The sequence below is a fragment of the Myotis nattereri genome (assembly GCF_964212035.1).
Source record: "Myotis nattereri genome assembly, chromosome: 10".
Lineage (NCBI taxonomy): Eukaryota > Metazoa > Chordata > Mammalia > Chiroptera > Vespertilionidae > Myotis > Myotis nattereri.
The window spans coordinates 59,551,184-59,573,333 of NC_138085.1; the positions used below are offsets into that span (position 1 = coordinate 59,551,184).

Here is a 22,150-nt window from a genome sequence, read left to right on the forward strand (position 1 = left end):
AGCCGCCATCTTGTTGGCAGTTAACTGCCAATCTTAGTTGGCAGTTAATTTGCATATAGCCCTGATTAGCCAATGAAAACGGTATCGCCGTACGCCAATTACCATTTTTCTCTTTTATTAGTATATATATATATATATATATATATATATATATATATATATATATAATCTGAGATAAGAGCTTAGGCAAAGAGTAGAGTCTTAAGAATGAGCTCTGGACCATGTATTGCTGGTAGAAGTCATGCGGAAGCCAGATAAGGAGAAAAAATGGCTCTGGGGTTGGGCCACAGGGAGATGACCATCAGCTTTGGCCACAGAAGTTTCAGTGGAGAGCTAAGGACAGTAGCTTGATGGGAGTGGATTGAGAAATGAGCTGGCAGGGGTTAGAGACCACAGCCATACACAACTCTTTCAGGAGGTTTCCTGTGAAGGGAAGCAGGGAAATGGAGGGGAGCTGAAGAAAGGGATAAGGGAAGTGCTATTTCTTATTGGTGTGAGAGGTGAGAAGTATGGCTAAGACTGGGCTTACATTTCATTTCTCCCATTAATACAATGTGACTTGTGGAAGCCACTTAATGCGACTGTTTCATCTGTGAAGTGGGTGCTCACAGGATTCCCCAGTTTGAGGATCAAGAGAGCTAATAAGGTAAGTGGGAGACCACACTGTGTGGACTGATCTGCTATGCAAACACAGTGCATGATTGTGAGCAGAGGCTGCTGCTGGGTCTCCCCCTAGTTCCCCAGTCACACCGTGACGATAGCTCTGTTCCTCAGCAGGTCATGATTTGGAAAAGTAAAATGTGAATTAGGGAACCCATCATGCGCATCTCCAATTTGGAGCTTTCACTGTGCTCTGTCTCTGGCTGAGTTTTGGTTGTTTTATTTTTGTTTTTTTCTTTCTTTGCCCTTCCCAGTCACATTCTACCTGGGAAGTCCCCACGTGAGCCCCCGCCACCTTCAGACTGAAGAAGTCCTTTCTGACTGCGAGAGCCCAGAGTGTTCACACACGCAGGCCAGCTGGGCTCTCTAAGTGCTTTATGTCGTTTCCTGAAAGCAGGGACCTGCCTTTTCCCCTCAGGTCTCCCATTGGCTACAAAAAGGGCCAGTGGCAGATAGAAACATGGACGGGATAACATGGCCTTCAGTCTCAGCAGTTGCCAAGTATTAATATTAGTCTCCCTCCCTTCACCCATCCTCCTGTCGGCTAGCCTCGTTTGTCTCCTGAAGGTCAGTGCCAATGTCCATTTTTGGGAAACTATTTAATAAATCCTTTGCTCTCTGTCGGGGTGACCCATCACAAATCCACAGGAAACACGAGCCACCAGCCGGGGTAGGATCAGAATACTTTAATAAGATATCAGTGTCAAAATACATTTCCTTATAAAGTTAAGCTCCCATACAGTAATAATGTCAGTAGGAATTCAACAAAATAATAATGTACATGAAATCGTTACATTGACAGGTAAAGTTAATATTGAAGCTCGGAATATTTCTCAGAGTGTTTTAGTAAAACTGCAAGGGTGAGCCACCCTCACGGCCGAGGCAGCGCACACAGGAATCCAACCCCAGTTTACCTGGCCGTGGCCCTCCGGGCAAAGCTGCGGTGCTTACGTACATTTGGGCAACACACTGAGTAGATAGTATTTCTCATACAACTTAGATCTGTGTTTTGACAATTAGTCCACCCAGGCTGGCCCAGTGCTTGGCCTGTTGTGCTTTGGGTGTGTGTTTCTAGAAACGTCTTCATTGTGCCCAGGACAGGTGAGTTCTACGTGATTGGTGTTTAGAAACCAAAGGAGTAGTCCCTCTTACGCAGTGAGTTAAAGTGCTCTGAGAACACTATTTCCAGTGCTTCCTACCTATACAAGTCACTTCAAGTGACAACCAGACCCGGGAGGGCCTGGGGCTGGGCTGTCCCCAGGCCTGCCTGCTGCTCGTCAGTGGGGGCCCCCGCACCTCGGCCTTGCAGGGGGATCTGAGGAAGGGCACTAGGCCAGGCTGCTCAGCACCGGCTGCCCTTCTCTCAGCCCAGCTCCATGTGCTCCAAGGTGGTCAGCTGGGAAGACATGGCCTGGGTCACTACCCCGTTTCTGAATCCTTCCTTCCTTTCGTGAATTTCCATCTAAACTGTCTCAGGGCAGGTTTAGAAATATCCCAGTGCGCCACATGAAAGCCCATTAGAGTCACATAGCTCAGTGCACTTGAAGGGCCAGCAACAAGACCTTAAGAAAAGTTAAAGCACTTCCTCTCCCTTGGATTTGCCCAGCCCACACCCTTAACACATGATGTGCCATCAGACCCTCTTGGCAGCAATAATAATATATACATACATACATAATACACAGAGGACATGAGGAAAGGACAGCTCGCAATGCTCCCACTTAATGATTCCACTCCTTGGATGGATTGTCACGCTATGGCAGATCCCAAAAGCAAAGGCCCACAGAGCAACCTTGAGCAGTGTTGGCACGGCCTGGGGGTGCCTTACAGTGCTGCGGTGTCGGCAGGAACGGGCTTAAAAAGATCTAAAGTGATTTTGTGAGCAGGATTCCACTTCCGTTTCTAAGTTTTTAGATATTACAAAGTACCCATATATATGATAAACACTTAACCCAGATATAAATTTTAAAAAAACCCACTGAATGTGGGGGGTTGGGGAGAGAAGAAAACACCAAAGAGTTTAGGAAAAGCCTCCCTGTGCAACTCTCACAGATAAGCACATACACTTCACCCTTCACATTTCTTATTTTTCACCAAAAGTCATCAAAATTAGAGCAAAGAGTTGGTTTTTGAAAAAGGCTGAAGTTACCAATTATAGTGATTAGTTTTAAAGGAGAAGGGCCATGCGAGGGAGCAAGGCCACAAATCAAGCTTGGAAAGCAAAAATCATTTTCTCTTTGGCAACAACAACATCTTTTTAGTTCAATGAAGCCAAAGCTTTCCCTACAAACAGACACCCAACTTGTTAGTGTGAATATTGTGTGTGCAGGAGAGAGAGAGAGAAAGAGAGAGGCCTCTAGATAATATAAATTAGAAGCAATTGAAGTTGGGGGAAAATCTTACAAAATTTAAGAACATTTTCATTGACAGAGTAAAACACAGCAGGTAAAACAATTGTGTACTTTAAAAATATGGATACTAAAGTGAGTATCTTCAGGAAAAGGCCATTACGTGGTAACCTGGGCAAGTCTGCCAGGTTAAGTACACCTTGTAAAAAGTGTGTTGGTGTTAGAGATACCTAGTTGCAAAAATAGATGCAGAGAGTGAAGCTGGCGGATGGCCTGGCAGAGACACCTGCCCTGGCGGAAGGCCCTGCTTCAGGTGCCCTGGTCCAGGGCTCTGAGAAGGTCTGCTCCTTGCAGGAGCGTGGAGCTTCCCGGCACAGGAACGTTCACCTCACAGTCATATCTGGTCAATTCGGGCAGCAGGTAGGGCTCAAACGAGGGCCCGAGCAGCCGGCTTGCCATACCTGAAAGAATGTTTGGTACCGTATTTTAAAAACCAAACCGGATATCCGGAAAAGGCTCTATTCCATAAGAGGCTGGCAGGGATGAGAAGGGCACTGCGGAGAGCAAGAGGCATTTTCCAGTTTTTGTGACTCGGGGTTATAGATAGGGCAGCCCTAACTTTACTCTGTTTCTTCACTGTAATCTTATCTGGGAGGACCCATAGCACTAGGTGGGGTGCTGAGCCCCACGGGAGAGAGAAAGTGTGCGGTGCAGACAGCAGCTAGAGGGTGTTGTGTGGAGGGAGCCCACAAAGGCTTCTTGGCCATAAGGAGGAGACATCAGGAAGAGCCTGACCTGTGTCACCGCGCATTGGCAACAGGGAGGGAAGGCCGAGGGGAAAGGGAATTCTGAACCGGCTGCTGCCTGCACACACATGCACACACATTGCAAGGGGAATCTCTCAGCACCCAAACCCCACTTCCCCGGAAGGAGGCCCAGGGACCAGAGGACAGCCTGGAAGCCCTTCTTTGGGCCCCTTCCCTTGGTCCCCTGGACCTCACGCCCTGTGGACGGGGTGGGTCTCAGGCCTCTGGAGCCCCCTTCTTGTACGTGCTGTCAGAAATAGTCTCCCCCTGATTTCTAAGGCTCAAGGAAACTCGTGGGCTCACAGCAGGCAGGACAATGCCAGTTATTATTTACTGAATGCAAACCTCCCACGCAAAGACGTGGCTGGGAGAGTACAGCTGGGATTCAAGCCCAGGGCTGTCTGGTGGCGCTGGAGTCTGGGTTCTGAAGCACTGAATAGCGATCTCCCCAAACCCTAGTGCTGAGGAAATTACCCGCTTTGAGGGCAGGGGTCTGGTATGTTCCACCACTTCCTCCCACTATGTTTATGCAATCCTTTGTGACAACATCTCTGTTTCCCAAGATGGTAACTGACCTAGGAGGCCCAGGACCGAGGGCAGGCACCAGGTGACTAACCCTCCAGAAGGGCCAGCAGGGTGACCTTTCCCGGAGCCCCTGGCAGCATGTTTCCCGCACATGTCCTCAGCTCAGCTCCCACCTGAACGCAGAGGGATGCCCCAGAGGCCAGTGGGACATGAGGCAATTCAGCAGCATGAAGAACCGAGGAAAAGACACAGGCTCGAGGGCTTTTTGGACCAAAGAGCCCTGGATGTCACCTGATTGTTGTAAGGCTCCTTCTAAAACCCTGTAGGCAGATGGCCTTCCAGCCCCTGCTGCAACTCTTCTGGGAAGGAGGGCTTGCACTGCTTACGGCAGCAGCCTTTCAGGGCAGCAAGTCATGCTGAGGGGAGACGGGTCGCCTTGGGATGTCCACCCCCTGGCCCTCACCGCTCCCACACACCACAGACGCCGGCACAGAGGCTGCAGGCCCTGGGGCACCCACCTGCCGCCTTGTGAGCCGAGGGCAGACTGTAGTCCTGGTACTGAAAAGCGCAGCACTGCGGGGGGAACCTGCTCTTGGCGCTCTCCTCGGGGCTCATGGCGGACGGAGGCTGTGGTGGTGGCAGGTGTCTCAGAGGCTGACTTGGGCCCCTCATGGGATTGTGGGTGAACTCATCTGAAAGGTCAGTGTTGGAGTGTGAGGGCAGTGCCAGCCCGAGGAGGGGAGAGACCGTGATGCCCCCAGCACCCTCCCTGCCTTCACAGAAGGTGCTCAGAGCCAGCCCCCGGGCCTCGAAGCCCAGGCTCCTGATGGTGTAGTTTGAGCCAGAGTGGAAAGGGGAAGCTGTGTGTGTGGAAGGAGGGATGGTAGGGCAGGTGGTGAGTGGAAGAACCGAGATGTGCCCCTGAGCCCCAGAGGGGCCCGGCCTACTGCTCACCATTGGGGACGTTGGCGCTCAGCCGCTTGTCAGGTATCGGAGGGCAGTTCCCGCAGCCCCTGAGACTCTTCATCCTTTTCCACATCAGATGTGAAGGGCTGCCTCCTGGAGGGTCCCCCTGGGGGTGAGAGGGGCAGAGAACCCGTGGTCAGACTGAGTCGGGGTGGGTGGCCTCAGCGCAGCTGTCTGAGAGGCCACTGCCCCACCCCGCCCTGCTGCCCCTGGCTGGCCACTGAGCCTCAGAGTGAGAGCTGCCTGCCAGCTGGGCCCTCTGCTCTCAGCCCCGATTCCCTGCCCAGCCTGACCCAAGGCAGCGCCAGTCAGGAGATGGCTCACCCCACTCATGTCCGGGAAGGCTTGCTCCTCATACTCCAGCTGTCGCTTCAGCTTCAGCTTGTTGGAGAGGGCTACCATGGCCGGGCTCATCGCGTCTGGGCCCTGAGGCCGGAAGCCCTTTGCAGACCTGCCAAGCCCAAGAGAGTGGGCTGTGAGGGGGTCTGGAGCCCCACGCCATGCAGGGCCTTTGGAGGGCCCTTCCAGAACTAATACGTCTGACCCAAAGGGCAGAGGCTCAGAGGAAGGGCGCGGGCCTCAGGGCCCGAGCTGCACTCCGCTGCCCTTCCCCAGTCTCCCCACCTGCCAAGATGCCAAGGGTTCAAGTCACATGTGCCGCCAGCCCAGCGGGACCCAGGCAGCCTCCAGGCCTGACCTTGGGTGCAGCGGCCCAGCTGGGTGGCATCAGTCTTTAGGAGGGTTTCTTCTGCCCCATCTCTCCCTGCCAAGCTGCTCCCCCTCGGACGAGTGAGGCTGCTCTCTCACAGGCACGTGCCCCAGGGCAGTGTAACTAATGTGCCCTGGGAGCAGAGGTCATATGCCACCCATTGTGCTTCAGCCCCGGGAGCTCCCAGCTGGTGGAATGGAGCTTGTTGGGGAGATTTGAAGGAGCCAGGAGGAGGAGGAGGACAGGGAAGGCAATGCTGGACGTCCAAAAGGCATGGGCATCTTTTTCTTTTCTCAACCAGGGTTCCAGGAGGAAACAGAACCACTGCCCAGGTAACTTTTTGTGTTCTGTAATGAAGTTTAGGTAAGCAAGGTGCTTTAGGGTGCTCTGGGGAGAGGGACATGGGTGTGCAAGGGGGGACAAGCTAGTTCTCTCCCTTTTCCTGTCCTCAGTCACCTCTTGGGCCCCTCCGCTCTGATAAAAAACATTGCACTCGGGGCCTCCCAGACCTCGGGTGACTCCTCTCAGCCTAAGCTCCTGGATCAGAGCAGGGCTCATTGGAGGACCAGCCACGGTGGAGCAGGAGTTGGTGATGGGGCAGGAAGTCTCTCTGGGCCCTAGATCACCCCCTAGTGGGCTCCCCCCTGTCCCCTCCCTTTTCAGCCCAGCCTTTGCTGAAGCAGCCAAGGGTCACTGCCACTCACCTCTTCTTGAACATGGAGAGCTGCGGGGAGGAGACAGGGGGCCCCGACGGCGATATCCCCAAAGCCTCCGCGTGCTGATCTCCTCCAGGCCACTTGGGGGGCCTGGAATGTAAGGGTGGATCAGGGGGCCACTGTGTGTTGAATATGCCCCCCAAAGAAGAGAGAGGGGTGCTGGCCTGGCCACAGCACGATGGCAGGGACACCTTGCTCCCGCCATCGAAGAAGATGGAGGACATGGGCTGGTGCTCGGGCTCCGTCTTCTTGCTCTCCAGCTGCTGCTGGTACTTGTCCAGGAGGAAGGGGCCGGGAGCGGGCACGGGGGCCAGCGGCTGGAAGATGCTGGTCATGGTGCTGACGCAGTGCTGCGGGAGGAACTGCGGGTTCTCGGGCGAGAGCTTCTCCTCGGGACAGATGGGGCTCAGCTGGAAGTCCTCCCCGTCCATGGGGATGTAGGGTGCCAGTGTCTCCAAGTCCAGCTCATTGAAATCCAGCTGAGGAGACACAGAGCAAGACAGTTTTTGCAAGAGCGTTTGGCTTTCTGTAATAAATGCTTTCCTGTAAAGTTACATGCAAATAAAAATTTGATTCTGGTATTTTTATTTTTGTGTGTTAATCCTCGCCCAATGATATTTTTCCATTGGTTTTTAGGGAGAATGGAAGAGAGAAAGAAAGACAGAGAGAAACATCAACGTGAGAGAAACACATTGATTGGTTGCCTCCTGCACAAGCCCCGACGAGGGCCTGGGCCAGAGAGATATTGCTCTTGACCGGAATCGAACCCAGGACCCTTTGGTCCACAGGCCAATGCTCTGTCCACTGAGCCAAATCAGCCAGGGCTCCGATATCATTTTTAAATGCATTTAAACTAAAATAGTAGTTCAAAGACTCCTAACTTGGTGAAGGGAGTACATGTTCCCTTTGCTTATAAACGTCTCATATGTCTGGATGTACTTTTTAAATGTTGGGCTTCTCTGAAGAAACGTTCGGCCGTAGTTTTGGTCTTCGTGTGCACTAAGGGAGCTCCCTCCGTGAGTAGGAGATAAACAAGGTGAGAGTTACAGGTAGAAGAGCTGGACTGACACAGGTAAAGCAGAGGGCGAAGTGGGAGGAGGGACCTCTACAGGCTCCACTTCCCTGCACCCTCATCCAGTTAGGGACCATGGTTCAGCATCTCCGCCGCCCGCTGGCAGGCACACCAGCCCAACTTCTCCGTGGCTGCCTACCTGGGTGCTGCACTGGTCCTTTGCCTCTGTATCCATGGCAAAAAGCTTCTCAATCACCTCTATCTTCAGATCGTCATTCAGAGACGTGTAATAGTCCTCAGGGCTGCCGGGCTGGGGGCCAGGAGGGAAGTGACTATGTCAAGCGTATGACACTGGTCTCCCCAACATCCAAGGTAGAAGGAGAAATACATTCTTAGGCCCACAGACCAACTCCGTCCCACCCAACAAGTACTTGTAGAGAGGCCACTCCCTGTGAGCTGTGTAAATTATGTCCATTCATCAACCTCTCTGCACCTCAGTCACCTCATCAAATGAGCCTGTCCTGAGGAGCCAGTGGGATAAAGGCCATGGCCAGCAGGGCTCTGGAGACTACAGGTCTGTGCCCTGAGCAGGGACAGAGCTGGGGGCTCAAAACTGTGTGCCACTCAGCCCCTGCCTTCCGGGAGCTTGTCATTTAGGTGGGGGCGGGACTGGATACTGACAGCAAGCAAACAGCTAGAGTACCTGCAGGCATGTGTCACCACCTCTCTACGGGACTCTAGCATAACTTGAGTAGGAGGTGGGCCGTATTTCTGTCCAGACTGACCAGCCGTACGGCAGTGGCCAGAGGAGGAGCCTGCCCTCTCCGTGGCCTCACTCCAGGGGACTCACCGTGGAGCAGCTGCTGCTGGTGGCACTGGGGCTGGTGTCCCCCGGGGCGGCCGCCTGGGGCATGGTGAAGGCGGGCAGGCTGGCCTCACTCTGGGCAATGTGGCTCCTCAGCTCCTCAGCCCACGACTGGTTGGGGGCCAGTAAGGTGTCACCATAGGCTGATGACTCCTCGAAGCTCTGGTTTCCTGTGGAGACAAGAGTCTGGCTTGGTTAACAGGGATTCGTCCGGTCCATGGAAAACCCCCGAGGACAGAGAAAAGCCCAAAGGATGCACGAGAAATCCCCACAGCTTCTGGAAGTCATGCCTGGGCTGGGCCCTCAGCCCTGGAAGCTTGACTGGGACAAAGGGGCCTTTAACTGGGGCTCCGGCTCAATGTACCGGCTCCCTTTCAAGGGGACACCCTCCTGGAGCACTTACTTGTCAGAGACTAAGTGAATTAGGAGCCGCTCTTCCCCGAAGAGCAGCCCAGCATGTAGGTGAGAGGTCAGGAGAGGACAGAGGGCGGTCAGCCTCAGTGAACGGAGGCTGCGAGCCTTCTCATCCCGGATTGTCCTCTACGATCCTCTGTTGCTTCTCTCGTGGCCTCTCGGGGACACAGCTAACAGGGCGAGCACAGGTGCTGCACCTATTCCTTCAGCAGCACGGCCAGGCTGCGGGTCCCACATGGGGAGCAAGGGCCCCCGGGACACGTGAAGGTGCTTCCAGTGTGGATCGGGGAGGCCTGAAAACTCTCTGTGGCGACAAGGACTCAGTCCCTGTGGGACAGGCACACGTTTTAAAGAAGTAGTGCCTACGGGGGCTAAATCTGGCCCTGAATCTTTTCTGGAATTATTTCTCCCAACATTATTTCAGTTCAGGCCTCTTCCAAAAAAGCAATTTGTCCCTCAAGGCCCAGGTGAAGCGCTGCCCTCGCTGTGAAATCGTGCCAGTGACCTCCGAGCAGCTCTTGCTGTCAGGGCAGGCTCCTGCCCCTGTGGTGGGGCTGCGACTCCTCCAGGCAGTCCCCTGCAACCTGCCCTCCCCTCCCCACCTCCCTCTCGGCACTTTGTGGTCTTACTCCGTGCCAGGTGCATGCGTTGTTCGTTTGCATCCAGTACAGACCAGTCTGACCACTAACAGATGATTAGCAAGACTCGGGGAAGGAACAGGGTGCCGCTGGTTAAGGGAAAGCTGTAGCCAGGGAGGCCTGTGACCATAAAAACCTCCCCCACTCAAGAGAGTTCGACGTCCCCCAGCTCAGTGGAGGGGCACCCACCGAAGTCCAGAGAAATGATGGCATCTCCCGCAGTGGGCGCCAGCTGAGCCAGCTCCTCCGGCTCCTCCTTCAGTTTGGTGAACAGGAAGTGACTCTTCTCGGACACGGCCACCTCGTCGCTGTTCTCAAAGATGCTGTTCATGGCCATCAGGTGCGGCTTGAACAGGGATTCCGTCTGGTCCATGGAGAACACCACGTCGTTCTTCTCAATCTCACTGAGGGGACAAGAGGGTGCGTCAGGCCTGCCACGTTTCTAGCGAGATCCTTTTGTCCCGCAGACCCAGGGACACCCCGACGGCTGAGCCTCTCAGCCAAATGCGTGGGTATGGACACTGTGTCGTCATGTCTTGAAGAACCACACAATGGAATTTGGAGTTGAGGCAGCAACATCGAGAGTGCCCTCAGACCATGAGTCTGTCTTGGATCCTGCTTTATGGGCAGGCACTGCATGGTGTACCCGGGTTTGTAGATTGTTGTGTTTCACTCCAGCAATGACTTTACCCAGCTCTCTTCCCAGGGGCTACAGAGTGTGGAAAGACATCCCTGTTTTTCCACGTTCACAAAATGCTTATAAGGAATGACTCTGTTCTGCCTGCCTCCCCACGCGGGTCAGAGGCCTGGCACAGATGAGAGACTAGGGAAAGGGGAAGAGAAGCACTGGGAAGGGGAAGTCCCAAGTGACCCACTGTTCCCGCATCATCCATGGAAGTCCTCTGGGTCCCGAGGACCCGCACCACAGAGAGCTCACAGAGAGCCTGCGGAGAGGAGAGGCTGGGCGTTCCAGGGCCTGCCATCCTCAGTGTGGGGCGCTCACAGCCCATGCCCCACTGGCCCTCCCACACTCACCTCAGGACGTAGTTCACACACATGATGCACTGGGGCTGCAGGTTGCGTGGGTTGTAGATGACTGTCCCCTGCGTCTCCAGCCACACGTAGCCCCCATGCTTCGCCAGCATCCGGTACTGGCCGCTCACCACCTGGCCCTTGGTACACACTATGGGAGGAGAAGGAACCTGAGGTCTGGGAGGTGGGGGGCTGAAGACCCCACGGGAGGGCAGTCTTTGGGGAAATGGACAGGACTAGGCACCAGACCATGAAGACTGGAGCTTAGAGATCATCGCACCCAACTCTTCGTGTTACATATAGGGAGAGGAGGGCCAGAGGGCTTACGTGACTTGCCCAAGGCTGTCCAAGGGCAATAATCATTGCCAGTTCCCTGACAAGTCTGCTCACCCATTGGCTCTGTCCTACTCTTCCCCAGGGAGCCCCCCACAGGGTCCCGGGGGAGCCTCTGTCAAGCTCTCCAGGTTGGGGGTGGGTGCTTGCAAGCAGCGTGGAGAAAGCCTGTCCTCGGGGTAGCCCTTTGGATGCACTACCAATACTAAAAGCTTGTGAGTGAATAGTTGTTAAACAATATGCTTGACTGTCCCAGGTCATCTGTCAGGCCTGCCACCATGGGCCACAGAAGACGTGTGACCCATAGCAAAGGCAGAGGTAAGGGCTTGCCCTCTGCACCCCCCGCCACACACACAGCCTATACTCAGCCTCTTCAAAACCATGATAAGACCTTCCCACTCCTCTTTCCAGCTTCCCAGCGAGGCTGCATGCTTAAGACATCTTTCCAATTTCAGATCATTCTAAATGTTCATTTAACTTTTGTGCGTCCGGTATAAAGACAGTAGTGAAGGGGTCCCACATCCCAGACTGTCCTATTCCCCAGTCCAGAATGCTCTATCCGCTTCCATTAAAAAGGAATCAATAACTCCCTTTAAACAAAAGTCCACTTAATGTTAGAATTTCTGGTGATTTCCTGAACTGCCCAGTTACTTCTATTTCTTGGGAATTCATTCTTTTTTTTTTTTTTAATATATTTTATTGATTTTTTACAGAGAGGAAGGGAGAGAGATAGAGAGTTAGAAACATCGATGAGAGAGAAACATCGATCAGCCACCTCCTGCACATCTCCCACTGGGGATGTGCCCGCAACCCAGGTACATGCCCTTGACCGGAATCGAACCTGGGACCCTTCAGTCCGCAGGCCGGCGCTCTATCCACTGAGCCAAACCGGTTTTGGCTGGGAATTCATTCTTCAGACACCCCCCCACCCCCCCCCCCCACCCCCCCCCCCGCCTCTCCCAAATCGCAAAGAATTGGAAAGAGGCATAGGGGAAGGACCAGATCTTGCTAGCCTGGGCACTTGGGGAAAAGAATAATCTTTCTTGGTTTTGGTTCTTCACCTGAAAAATGGAATGCGATAAAAATTAGAGTAATGAGATAATCATTATTAGCTACCACAGCTGTTTGTACTGAGGGCCAAATTTGGCTTATTAGGTGCAAGAATGTGGACTGAATGTCACTGACAAATGCTCTATAGGAAAAGCCACCTCCTCCCCAAAGTCACTCATATGGGCAGCTCCTGTCCTGAATTGTCGTGGGCTCTTCAGCCAAAGAAATAACTCTGTTCTCCCCTGACTTCCCGTTATCTGCGCCACTGAGGCTCCCCTGTGGCAGTGAAACGACCCTTGCACAATTTCAAGTGGCTGGAGTTAACTTATTTAGACGGCTCTTATTCTTGATGAAACGGTGCAGCGAGCAAAGGTTTTAACTGCATTTCTAGCGATTGCAGGCGAGGGCCTGCTCTGCCAGTAGAATATAATTAGGCCCACCTTCTAATCATCTGTTCATTAGTGCCAGCCTCCGTGCGGGGCCTGCTACTTGGTAGATAGGCTTTTTATGACCTTTAATCTTGTTTTCCTAAGAGCACATAATGTGCTCACACAACAAAGAGAAACCAACCCCCCAGCCCCTCCCCTCGGAGACTAACGATGTATAAATTACCAATCCATTTGGGAACGATGGCTTTCAATTATCTGAATCTGGTTTGAGGGCTGAGCTTCCCCAGCAATTTCAAACGTGAGCATTCACAGGCTAAGATATATGGGTGCGGACATTCAGGGTGCTGGTGTGTCAACGTGGACCAGCCTCAAACCTGGCCTCCAGCTATTTCACAGCATCTGTGTGGGTCTGTGGTGCGATTATATTTGCACAAACCCAGCGAGGGAGAGAGACAGGCGGAGGCAGATTTCCCTGTGCTGGATTTGGGCTTGCTGGCTGGGTACAGGCCTCTGAGCTCAGAGCTGCTTGACTTGCTTCCACCAGGGGAAGAAGGGAGCCTGTGATTTCCGTTTGGGCTGTGAGTTACCTTTACGTGTGCCTAATGCTTAAATACACAGATTCAATAAAAAGCACATTTTCCCTGGAGTCAGCGGAAAACTGACGTGACAAACTTTTATCCCAGCTCTTTTTATATGAATCAAAGCTTTTCTAAGAAAAAGAAGATTTAAAAAAAAAATCCTTCTTATATGCCTAGAGAGAAGTCATCATTTTTGTTACCTTGGAAATAGTTTCTTTCCTCTATTTTCCCACCCAGAAGATAAAGTATAATACTGTCTGCCAAGAATTCCCAGAAACTTACGTTCGTCCTCGCTTTGACTTCACCCTTGGCTGATGAGAAAAGCTGGACTTTTTCCCCGGTTTTTCATCTACAGGAGGGGAGGTCCAGGAAGCCTGGCCCTGGGGAGCCTGTGGGGGCTGGGCCAGAGCCCAGCTCTCTGAGTCCCAGTGTCAGGGACAGTCACAGAGCAGAAAAGCATGAGGAACCCCAACATGCAGGCTGGAACCACAGCTGCAATTTCAAAGCTGGGGCTGGGTCACACCCACCCCTGTGGGCTGGGCATATAAGGGTACCTCCACCTGCTTGCCCGATCCCTGGTCTATTAATGGGGCTGAGTCTAGGTCGTTTGTTTTCTGAGAAACTTCTCTGAGATATTGTCAAGGCTCCTGTTCACTGTGAGATCAAACCCAAAAACCACGAGGAAGCAGCAGAGAAACCCAAATAGAAAGACAAGACCTCACTCTGTAAGAGAATATTATGGTGATCAGATGCCGCTTATGGGCTAGCTACTCTGAACTTACGCTATCCTAACCCTGGGATGGATGGATGGATTGAGGAACAGAGGGTGAATAGCTGGACTTCCCTCTTCTTTCTTGCCACACCAGGCCACAGCTAATCCTGGGAGCTCAAGACCTGCAGAGCCACGGGGAATCTTCGCAGACTTACCCGTTTTCAATCCTTCTACAATCCTCTGTCTGCACTTACGTTGAAGTATTCTTTTCCAAATATGTTTGATGCCTTTGGGTTTATCATTCATTTAGTGCTTGTACTGTATCTAACACTGTGCTAGTTAAGGTGGCTAAAGGAATGAGCCACCTGGTTCCCTTGGAGCCCACAGCCCTCCTTTTCCCTCAGAAATGAGATCCCTTAGGGCAGGGGTCAGTGCTATCATCCTCGGTGACCGAGTGTAGGGTTATAAACCCAGAGTCCTTGCATGTTGATGGGCTGTATTGACTCAAGAAAATCGTCTTGGGTTGCCTGCAAATGGGAAGCCTGAGCTGGGGATATGGCCAGGTGAGTGCACTAGAACTGCCCTGCCCAAAATGGTGGCCGTTAGCCAAGTGTAGCGACTTCAGTTTAATTCAGCTCCATAGTTTCCCTAGACATATTTCGAGTACTGCACAGGCCGCCTATGGACTATGTGGATGTAGAACATTTCCACTGCAGAAAGGTCTAACTCGGGTTCTTTCTGGCTGCAAAGCAGTCTCCATATGCCTCACTGGGTTGCTGGACATCCTCCTCCAACTGAGTTCTCTTGATCCAGCAAGCAAGCTCTTAGGGAACCATGGCCTGCCTCAATACTTCTATCAAGGCCCTGCTACCTTCCTTCTGTCTCATCCTCACCTCTCATTTAAGGTGTCCAACTCTAGTGCCCTATCCTTTCCTTTCTGCACTTTCCCAGCCCTCCTCTTCTCTGAATGGGTGCACTTACTTCTAGAGCACATAACCCAAGGTGACTGTGTGTCTCAGTTACCCTCTACCGGGCTGTTCCATAGGCTGTGCAGACTGTGGACTCCATCTGCAAGGGCGCTCAGCAGAGATGGGGAATGAGGTTCAGCCCACCTTCTACTCTCTAAGCCACATGGCTTGGTGTGGGTGTGTCCCCCTAGAGGAAGAGTCCTTTGTGTAATTTGCATGAAGTTGTCATATAGGCTAGTGGCAGCCTTGGTTCTCTATCCTGACCCTGCCTGGTTTGGCTCAGTGGATAGAGCGACATCCCAAGGACTGGAGGGTCCGGGGTTCAATTCCGGTCCAGGGCATGTAAAAAGAAATTCTAATCAAACCATCCCGAGGGTACATCTTACTGCTGCATAAGACAGTGGTTCTGTAAGGGAGGTGACCAGGTCTTCTCCTGCCTCACCAGTCACACCCCACTCAAGGCCAAATTCCACAGACGCAAGGGAGCCACATGGGACACTCCAGGAACTTACGGTTCTGGTGACTTTTGGTCATGTTCTCTGAGTCCAGGGCATGGTAGAACTCGTAGGCTGAGCGGCCGAGCAGCTCCTCTGGGTGGTAACCAATCAGTTCTGTGATTCTGAAATTTTTAAAAAAGCATGTGGGGAAGAGAAACCATATGAATGTGGGCAGGGGCTCAAGGAGCTAAATCCACAAGGTAAGTCAAATGCACACATTCAGATGAAAACACTACAGGCTTCCTGGTCACACCATTCATGCATGCAAAAAACACGGTGGTCAACCTGCAGCTGTGGTCTGCCCAACCTCCACTCTCCCTGCCCTTCCTGAAGTCATGTCTGGGGAGGAAGGAAAGGCAGCTCCTCAGGGGACTCCTACCCCCAGCCCTAATATACACATATACCCAGTCTCCAACAACCATGCTTTCACCCCCACCTCCCAGTTGCAGATGAGGGAGTAGAGATTCAGGGAGAGTAGACAATTTGCCGATGTCCACACGTATCCAAGGCCTCCTGATTACTAGGTCAAGCTTATTCTAGGAGAGGGGGATATAAATGAAAAGTGAAAACCACGTGGCCCCTAGTGGGGAACAGCATGGAGATGACCTTTGCCCGTGTGTGAACTGCAGAGTGAGGCTGCACCTGGGGCAGGGAGAACCCCAGCTGTGCTTGCAGCTTCACTCCTCTGGGTGCTTCTCCTCCTGTCCTGCCCGGTGACCTCACATTCCTCCTGGACATCGGCCTGCCTTCCATGGGTTCTTCTACTTGTCCCTCCCAATTTCAAGGAATGGTAGAAGGGCAGGAGGTACGGAGAGGAAGAAATATAAAATCACAGCCATAGAAACGTGTCTCCTCATTACATTCTCCAATAAATGTGCAGCTCTAACAGGACCAGGCTTGGCTGTCCTAACGGTGCCTCGCTTCCCCTTGTAAAGTGTCTGTTTCTGATGGAAAGCAGACAGAGAAAAGGCAAGAATGGAGAACCATGAAGAACCACTTAACCCTTAGCTCTGTGGAGTCATCAAAATAAACCAGCCCTGTCCAAGAACCACCAGATTAGCCACATCACCACATCATACCTAAATATTATTTTTTCATAACCTTTGTTATCTCACACATTTTCTCTAATGGGCTCATTGTCTCATTAATTTGGCCGATCACAAATGAGAAGTGATGCTACCTTCACCACTCCAAGCTCTGTGTCAGATGCATGACTCTTAGGTCTGGCTCCATCATTTATTACCTGTGTTGGAGATTAATAATATGAAGAGGAAAGCAGGAGCAGTGTCTCTGCTCTCCCTTCCAAAGGGGTCTGCACACATCTACCAGAATAAATCATCATAAAATATTACCTGTACCCTGCCACTCCCCTGGTTAAGCGTCTACAGCTTAACCCATTTCCAACCATATCAGGAGCAAAAAAGCTCTAATTTCTAGTTTCCATTTCCCATGCAATTTGATTTCAACTAACCTTCAGCATGTCTTGTACCTTTTGCCTTGGTGAACCCCTCTCCTCAGAGCTCCCCATACCAGTGAACTCATTCTTGCTGCAGAACCTTGATGCATTCTTTCCCCCTCTTTTCTAACTCCTGACTATTGCGGGGCTAGCTCAAGGCCTCACCTTCTCCTTGGACGCCTCGCCGATGTCTCCTCATGAAGTCCGTACAGGCAAACACAATGCCACAGAGAATTATGTATTTGTCTCTCCACATCCCACCTAGGCTGTCAACCCCTGAACTCAGGGAACACTTTCTCCTTTGGCCTCCCCTACATGGGCATATACCTGAGTAGCTGACCAGTGGATTCTCTCTTAGGACCTAAACCAGAGCCCTGCCTGTCCCAGTACTAAGGAATCTGGGCACCATTTCTCTCTACTTTTCCTCCTAGAACAGGATGAACTACCTCAATGCAGGCTGGTACACACACCGTGCCCTCCAGCACAAACCCTCGAGATATTCAATCCACCTCTTCTGGAAGGTGTGTCTAGTGTTGATGTGGGCAGAGAAGAGGCAAGTTCTCTGCTGAGGTGAGACTGGGGGTTAAAGCCTGTGTCCAACAAGGGACAGCTGAACAGGCCTGAGAAGCTTGGGTCTTAGCTGCTTCAGCCCAGGGGAGGTCTCTCCAGGGAGATGCCAGGAGCTTTGCACCGGCCAGCTGGTCATACACCAGGAGGATCTGTCCCCTCTGAGAATCTCTGAACTCCTCAGCAATGGGCATGTTCCTTGTCACCCTTTCCCCAGGGCTGGCACCCAACGTGGCACCTTAGCCTCGGTGGAAACTGGGGGAATGAGGAGACAGTTGAACAGTGCGGGCCCCTCCTTTCCTACAACCACGTATCTTTTCTCTGTCGGTCAGTGCCTCTCTAAAGCTGAGCCTGGGGACCAGCGCTGGGGGCCCTGCTGACACAGATGTGCCAGATAAGCCACCTCGTTCCTGGACAGGTCTAGAATTTTAGAGAGACTCTCAAAAATGAGGCTCTTCTGGAAAAGATTGGATTCTAGTCCCTGAAGAAATTCAATTTTCTTTCAAGATTAGAATCTTTAAATAAAAATGTTCAAAGCGAATGTTTGTTATGATCTGCCTCATAATAAAATATGTTTAATCGAATTAATGTACCATCCATTCAAAGGCACACAATGGGCATGTTTTGGAAGTGGACAAACAAATCTAGATTTCAGAATGGCCAGCTATCTTCCCAGTAGCAGCCTTCATTTATCTTGTCAGCTAAAACAAATATTTAATGTCTCTTTCTTCATTCCTTTAAACAGACTATAAAAACTGGGAAATACGCATGTACCCCCAACACAATTGACGAACATTCACAAAGCCAGGAAACCCCAACTTAAAGCTAATGGTCATTCCCCTCCATCTGTAGGCATGCAGACGCCATGGGGAGGGTAATGAACCCGGCTTGTTTATAGGGTCCGGCTACTACGCACAGAAGGAAGGGCCTTCCCGGCTAATTTCCCCCCCAGAGAAGCCTCCGGAGCTATGATAACAGTTTCAACTGTTCTGTCCACTGGGGACGGGAAAACTATTTTTTTCTTTCTAATTAAGAGCCCCTGGGGCTCACTAAGGGAGAAGTCGACTCAGTAGGGCTGTTCTGTTTTTAGAGAAGAAGGAAATATAAAAATCAACCTACCAGATTTCATAAGTAAGAAGGTCACCCTCTAATAATAAAATGGAAAAAGAAAAAGATCCGGGGGGAGGTTGGGAGGGAGATGCAGACGTAGGCAACCGTGGGAGGCAGACGAAGAAGGAAGAAAAAGAGAAAACAAAATAGAGAGGAAAGAACAGTTGTTGAATTCTGAAGTTCACGTTATCCCAAGTAAATACAAGGTTCCAACCAGCCAGGGCTGGATTTCAGAGTCAGTCATGCCTTCGCAATGCAAAATGACAGGGATTCATTGCTCATCAATGGCCCTTTCCCCTTAAAAATGATCAGAGGCTCTTTCCAACGCGGACTGCCTGTGACCAAGAGGTGGAGGAAAATCATTCTCTCAGCTACAGTGTCAGTGCCATCGCCTCAAGAGGCAGTAGAGACCCACTAGGAATAAGGCGGCGGCTGCTTTTCCCAGTGACACTGCCAGGGTCCGGTCGCCGTGGGACACAGCAGCAAGCGCCTGACTCCGGGAGCCACTGCCTGGAGTCAAAGGAGGTCTGGCTGCAGTTTTAAACCCAGTTCCCCACACAAGTAAAGGATTTGCTAAGTAAAGTAATCATGTAAACCAGATGGGTTAGACTGGCAGTGGTTCTCAACCTGTGGGTTGCGACCCCTTTGGCGGTCGAACAACCCTTTCACAGGGGTCGCCTAAGACCATCCTGCATATCAGATCTTTACATTACGATTCATAACAGTAGCAACATTACAGTTATGAAGTAGCAACAAAAATAATTTTATGGTTGGGTCACGACATGAGGAACTGTCTTTAAAGGGCCAGAAGGTTGAGAACCACTGGGTTAGAGTATTGAAACTATTAAAGAGGATAAAAGTTTTAAGTTCTTTAGAACCACCTATTTGTTTTTCAAAGAATGTACTTGCTAATAAACCACACTTCTATTAAAGTCTCTGCCTGTTTTCCTCCCCTCCCCCCATACCCCCACCCCTTTGGGCAATGGTCTCTCCTAGACTCGATTCGCCCCGTTTGGTTTTTATATGTGCATATCAGCTTTGAAATGGCATTTCCTCATATCCAGACTATTCACTAACTCGGATTTCAAATGCCCTCTGGTTTAATATATTTTTATCCAGATTTTGTTTGTTTTAAACCACAGTACTTTTAGCCTTGTGCTTTCCTCATATATGACACAATCAGGTGAAATCTATACAGCCAGCGCTGTAGTCAGTGGGCGATCCGTTTCCATCCTGTCCGTGTGATGTGTCCCCGGACAGGTTAATTTATTCCTAGGAAGGTTGCCCTGGCTCAATCCTGGATTGACCCTGCTCTGAGCGCCACCAAATGCTGCGGCTGCCTTGCATTGCCTTGGAGCCCACGCACAGTTAGAGGACATTTGTCTTGAATTATAGCAAGAAAGAACCAGAGTGTGTAGGAGGAATAGCTTTTGAATTGTGAGGTCTAGTAAACTTTGAAATAAATTCCAAAGAGAATTTGTAGGGCTGCCCCTGTCAGGGAGAATCTTAAGCAGATTAGATTAGACAGGTCGCACTTGAGCACTTCTCATATGTCTATGCTCAGACTCTGTTAGGCTGATTTCAAGATGTTGTCATTAAAAGAAAAAAAGACTGTCATTTGCCGGAGACACAGATGCACAAGGGGAGCATTTAAAGTTTCTTCTAACTCAGGGATTTAAAGAAACACACTATATCCTCTTGCATAAGATGAACAGAGAAAAGCCAATTAGAGAAAAGGCAAAAATATTTAGAATACATTATATATTAAACTAAAAAAATGACACGTAATGTATTGATCTGAAAAGATCACCTTGAATTTAAAGATGCCACCCATCCTCTTAAAAAAATAAAACAATTTATTAAATGTTTCTCAATATGCATGAAAGTATATAATCTTTGACTATTAATTTGCCTGAGTCAGCAAACTATTTTCTTCCTAGACTTCGATATTTTCGCCTTCCAGGTGTTCTGATGTGTATCTATTTTATAACTCATGGCTCTTTCTAATTGTCTTCATTGACATTCTCTGCATCATCTTCACTATTATTACCTTTGCTATTCCCACTTCGTATAAAAAACTCAAATTTGAGCCACAGAATTTAAAATGCAGGCATCTTGACTGTTTAAACTTATTATGCTTCTGATATTATTATGCCTATGCTGCCTTAATTCAATAACAAAACAGGACTGCCCTCAAACTCTGCTTATAAAGATTACATGACCCTTCTTGTTACTTTCAAATTTTCACTGTACTTTTGATGCCTCCCATCCACTCCATTCCCAGTACTATGGATCCTCTCCACATAATTTGCTTTTATAATTTACTTCTATGGTATAGGAAGACTCATAAAATTGACAAAATCACAGTGGGATTATGTAAAATACAGATTTTGCTGTGCCCTCCTTGATGGCGTGGCTTCCAGTTACTCTCTTTCACCACTAGAGGGCAACTCCACCTGAATTGAAAAAGCAATCCAATTTAAATGGCCTGGGAAAACATTTTGTCTTCCTTCTGGGTGAATGGAATGCTCTACTTTGTACTATTCACTGTGGTTTCATCAAGTTGTTCATGTATCAAACTGTAAACTCTTCGAGGTCAGGGACCATCTCTTTCACTTCTTTAATATAAAAGTCTCTGGCACAGGGTTAGATGCAGTGTAGATGCTCAATAAGTAAGAGTTCATTAATTGGTTGCTCAGTATTTTAGGAAATGGAGTATAAACGAAGATGAGATCATCAGTTATATTGATGACTGGGACAGTCTTCTTCCTTAACCTTGTGACTCAACCTGACTCTCCCTGTCTAGAGCAGTCGACTATATAGTACACATGAACGCATTTGACATATATTCCTTCACTCAGTTTCAGATGTTTCAGATTAAATTGATTTTGGAAACTTGAGAGCTAAACACAAGATTAGAATCCTATCTTCTTGCCTCTTTTTAAATTTCTCTTCCCCTTTTCCTCTCTGTTCTTCCTTTTTTTTTTTTTCTTTAAGACCCTTTGTTTGTTTGTTTGATTAGGTCTGTGATCTTAATACATCTAAGAAGAAGTACCAAATGGTCTCAAAAGTGATTTTGTGGATTCAGATTGACTTGCATTTTCTTGAGATTCTTTCTAATTTTCCTTATGGGAAAAAAAATCCCTTTGTGGGAAATCATAGCCCTTTGTGTGTGCCAGATGCCACTAAACTAGTGCATTCCATGATTAAAATGGGAAATCACCTCCCATTAGCTTTCATATGCAAGTGTTAGTTTTTGAAACACTGATCTTGGAAGGGTATTAAGGAAAATATGAGAGAGGGGTGGGGGGAGAGAGACACTACAAATATGCTTTCCCTATCCCAATACAAACAATGAAAACAAAACAAGCTACCAAAACTAAAAAATACCAGTCCTCATCAAAGCAATTGAGAAATAATACTTAGGGATTAAGGACTTAAAATAGTCACTTTATAAATTGTCTAAGCCACGTCTGTGCCCTTGTTAACTAATCTGCTAATCGGTTAAACATAACTTCTGTGTAGCACAGCATTCTAGGTCTTCAGATACCTCTGCATCATCTCTCCGGCACCACTGAATTCAGAGTGTGGGCCATATCATTAGGTTTCGTGAAAGGCAAGGTTTTGCTTCCAGTGCGCTGTGTCCAATAGAACTCTCATTCAGTATCGCCTCCACATTCAAAAGCCCTAAACCACAGATCCCTTCCAGCCAGTGCAGCCTCGGCCTGCCAGCCCTGAACCCAGCTAACCAGGGTTGTGCCCCTTTCCTCTCTAATCACGCTCACCCCACATTCCTCAT

General features: G+C 50.0%; 1 protein-coding gene across 2 annotated transcripts in view; it reads right to left on the bottom strand.

The window, feature by feature from the left end:
- Positions 1 to 1,331: 1,331 nt before the first annotated feature.
- EPAS1 (endothelial PAS domain protein 1) overlaps positions 1,332 to 22,150 on the bottom strand; it is an 81,538-nt gene continuing 60,719 nt past the window's right edge. The window contains exons 7-16 of one of the 2 annotated variants that reach the window (XM_081100550.1): positions 15,234 to 15,340; positions 10,695 to 10,842; positions 9,849 to 10,063; positions 8,593 to 8,777; positions 7,942 to 8,052; positions 6,719 to 7,209; positions 5,630 to 5,756; positions 5,294 to 5,411; positions 4,858 to 5,031; positions 1,332 to 3,469 (exon numbers count right to left, since the gene is read on the bottom strand). In XM_081100550.1, the coding sequence (XP_080956676.1) occupies positions 3,318 to 3,469; positions 4,858 to 5,031; positions 5,294 to 5,411; positions 5,630 to 5,756; positions 6,719 to 7,209; positions 7,942 to 8,052; positions 8,593 to 8,777; positions 9,849 to 10,063; positions 10,695 to 10,842; positions 15,234 to 15,340 (1,828 nt within the window). In that variant the 3' untranslated portion in view covers positions 1,332 to 3,317. The remainder of the gene's footprint in view (positions 3,470 to 4,857; positions 5,032 to 5,293; positions 5,412 to 5,629; positions 5,757 to 6,718; positions 7,210 to 7,941; positions 8,053 to 8,592; positions 8,778 to 9,848; positions 10,064 to 10,694; positions 10,843 to 15,233; positions 15,341 to 22,150) is intronic. The other variant, XM_081100551.1, reaches the window with a different exon arrangement.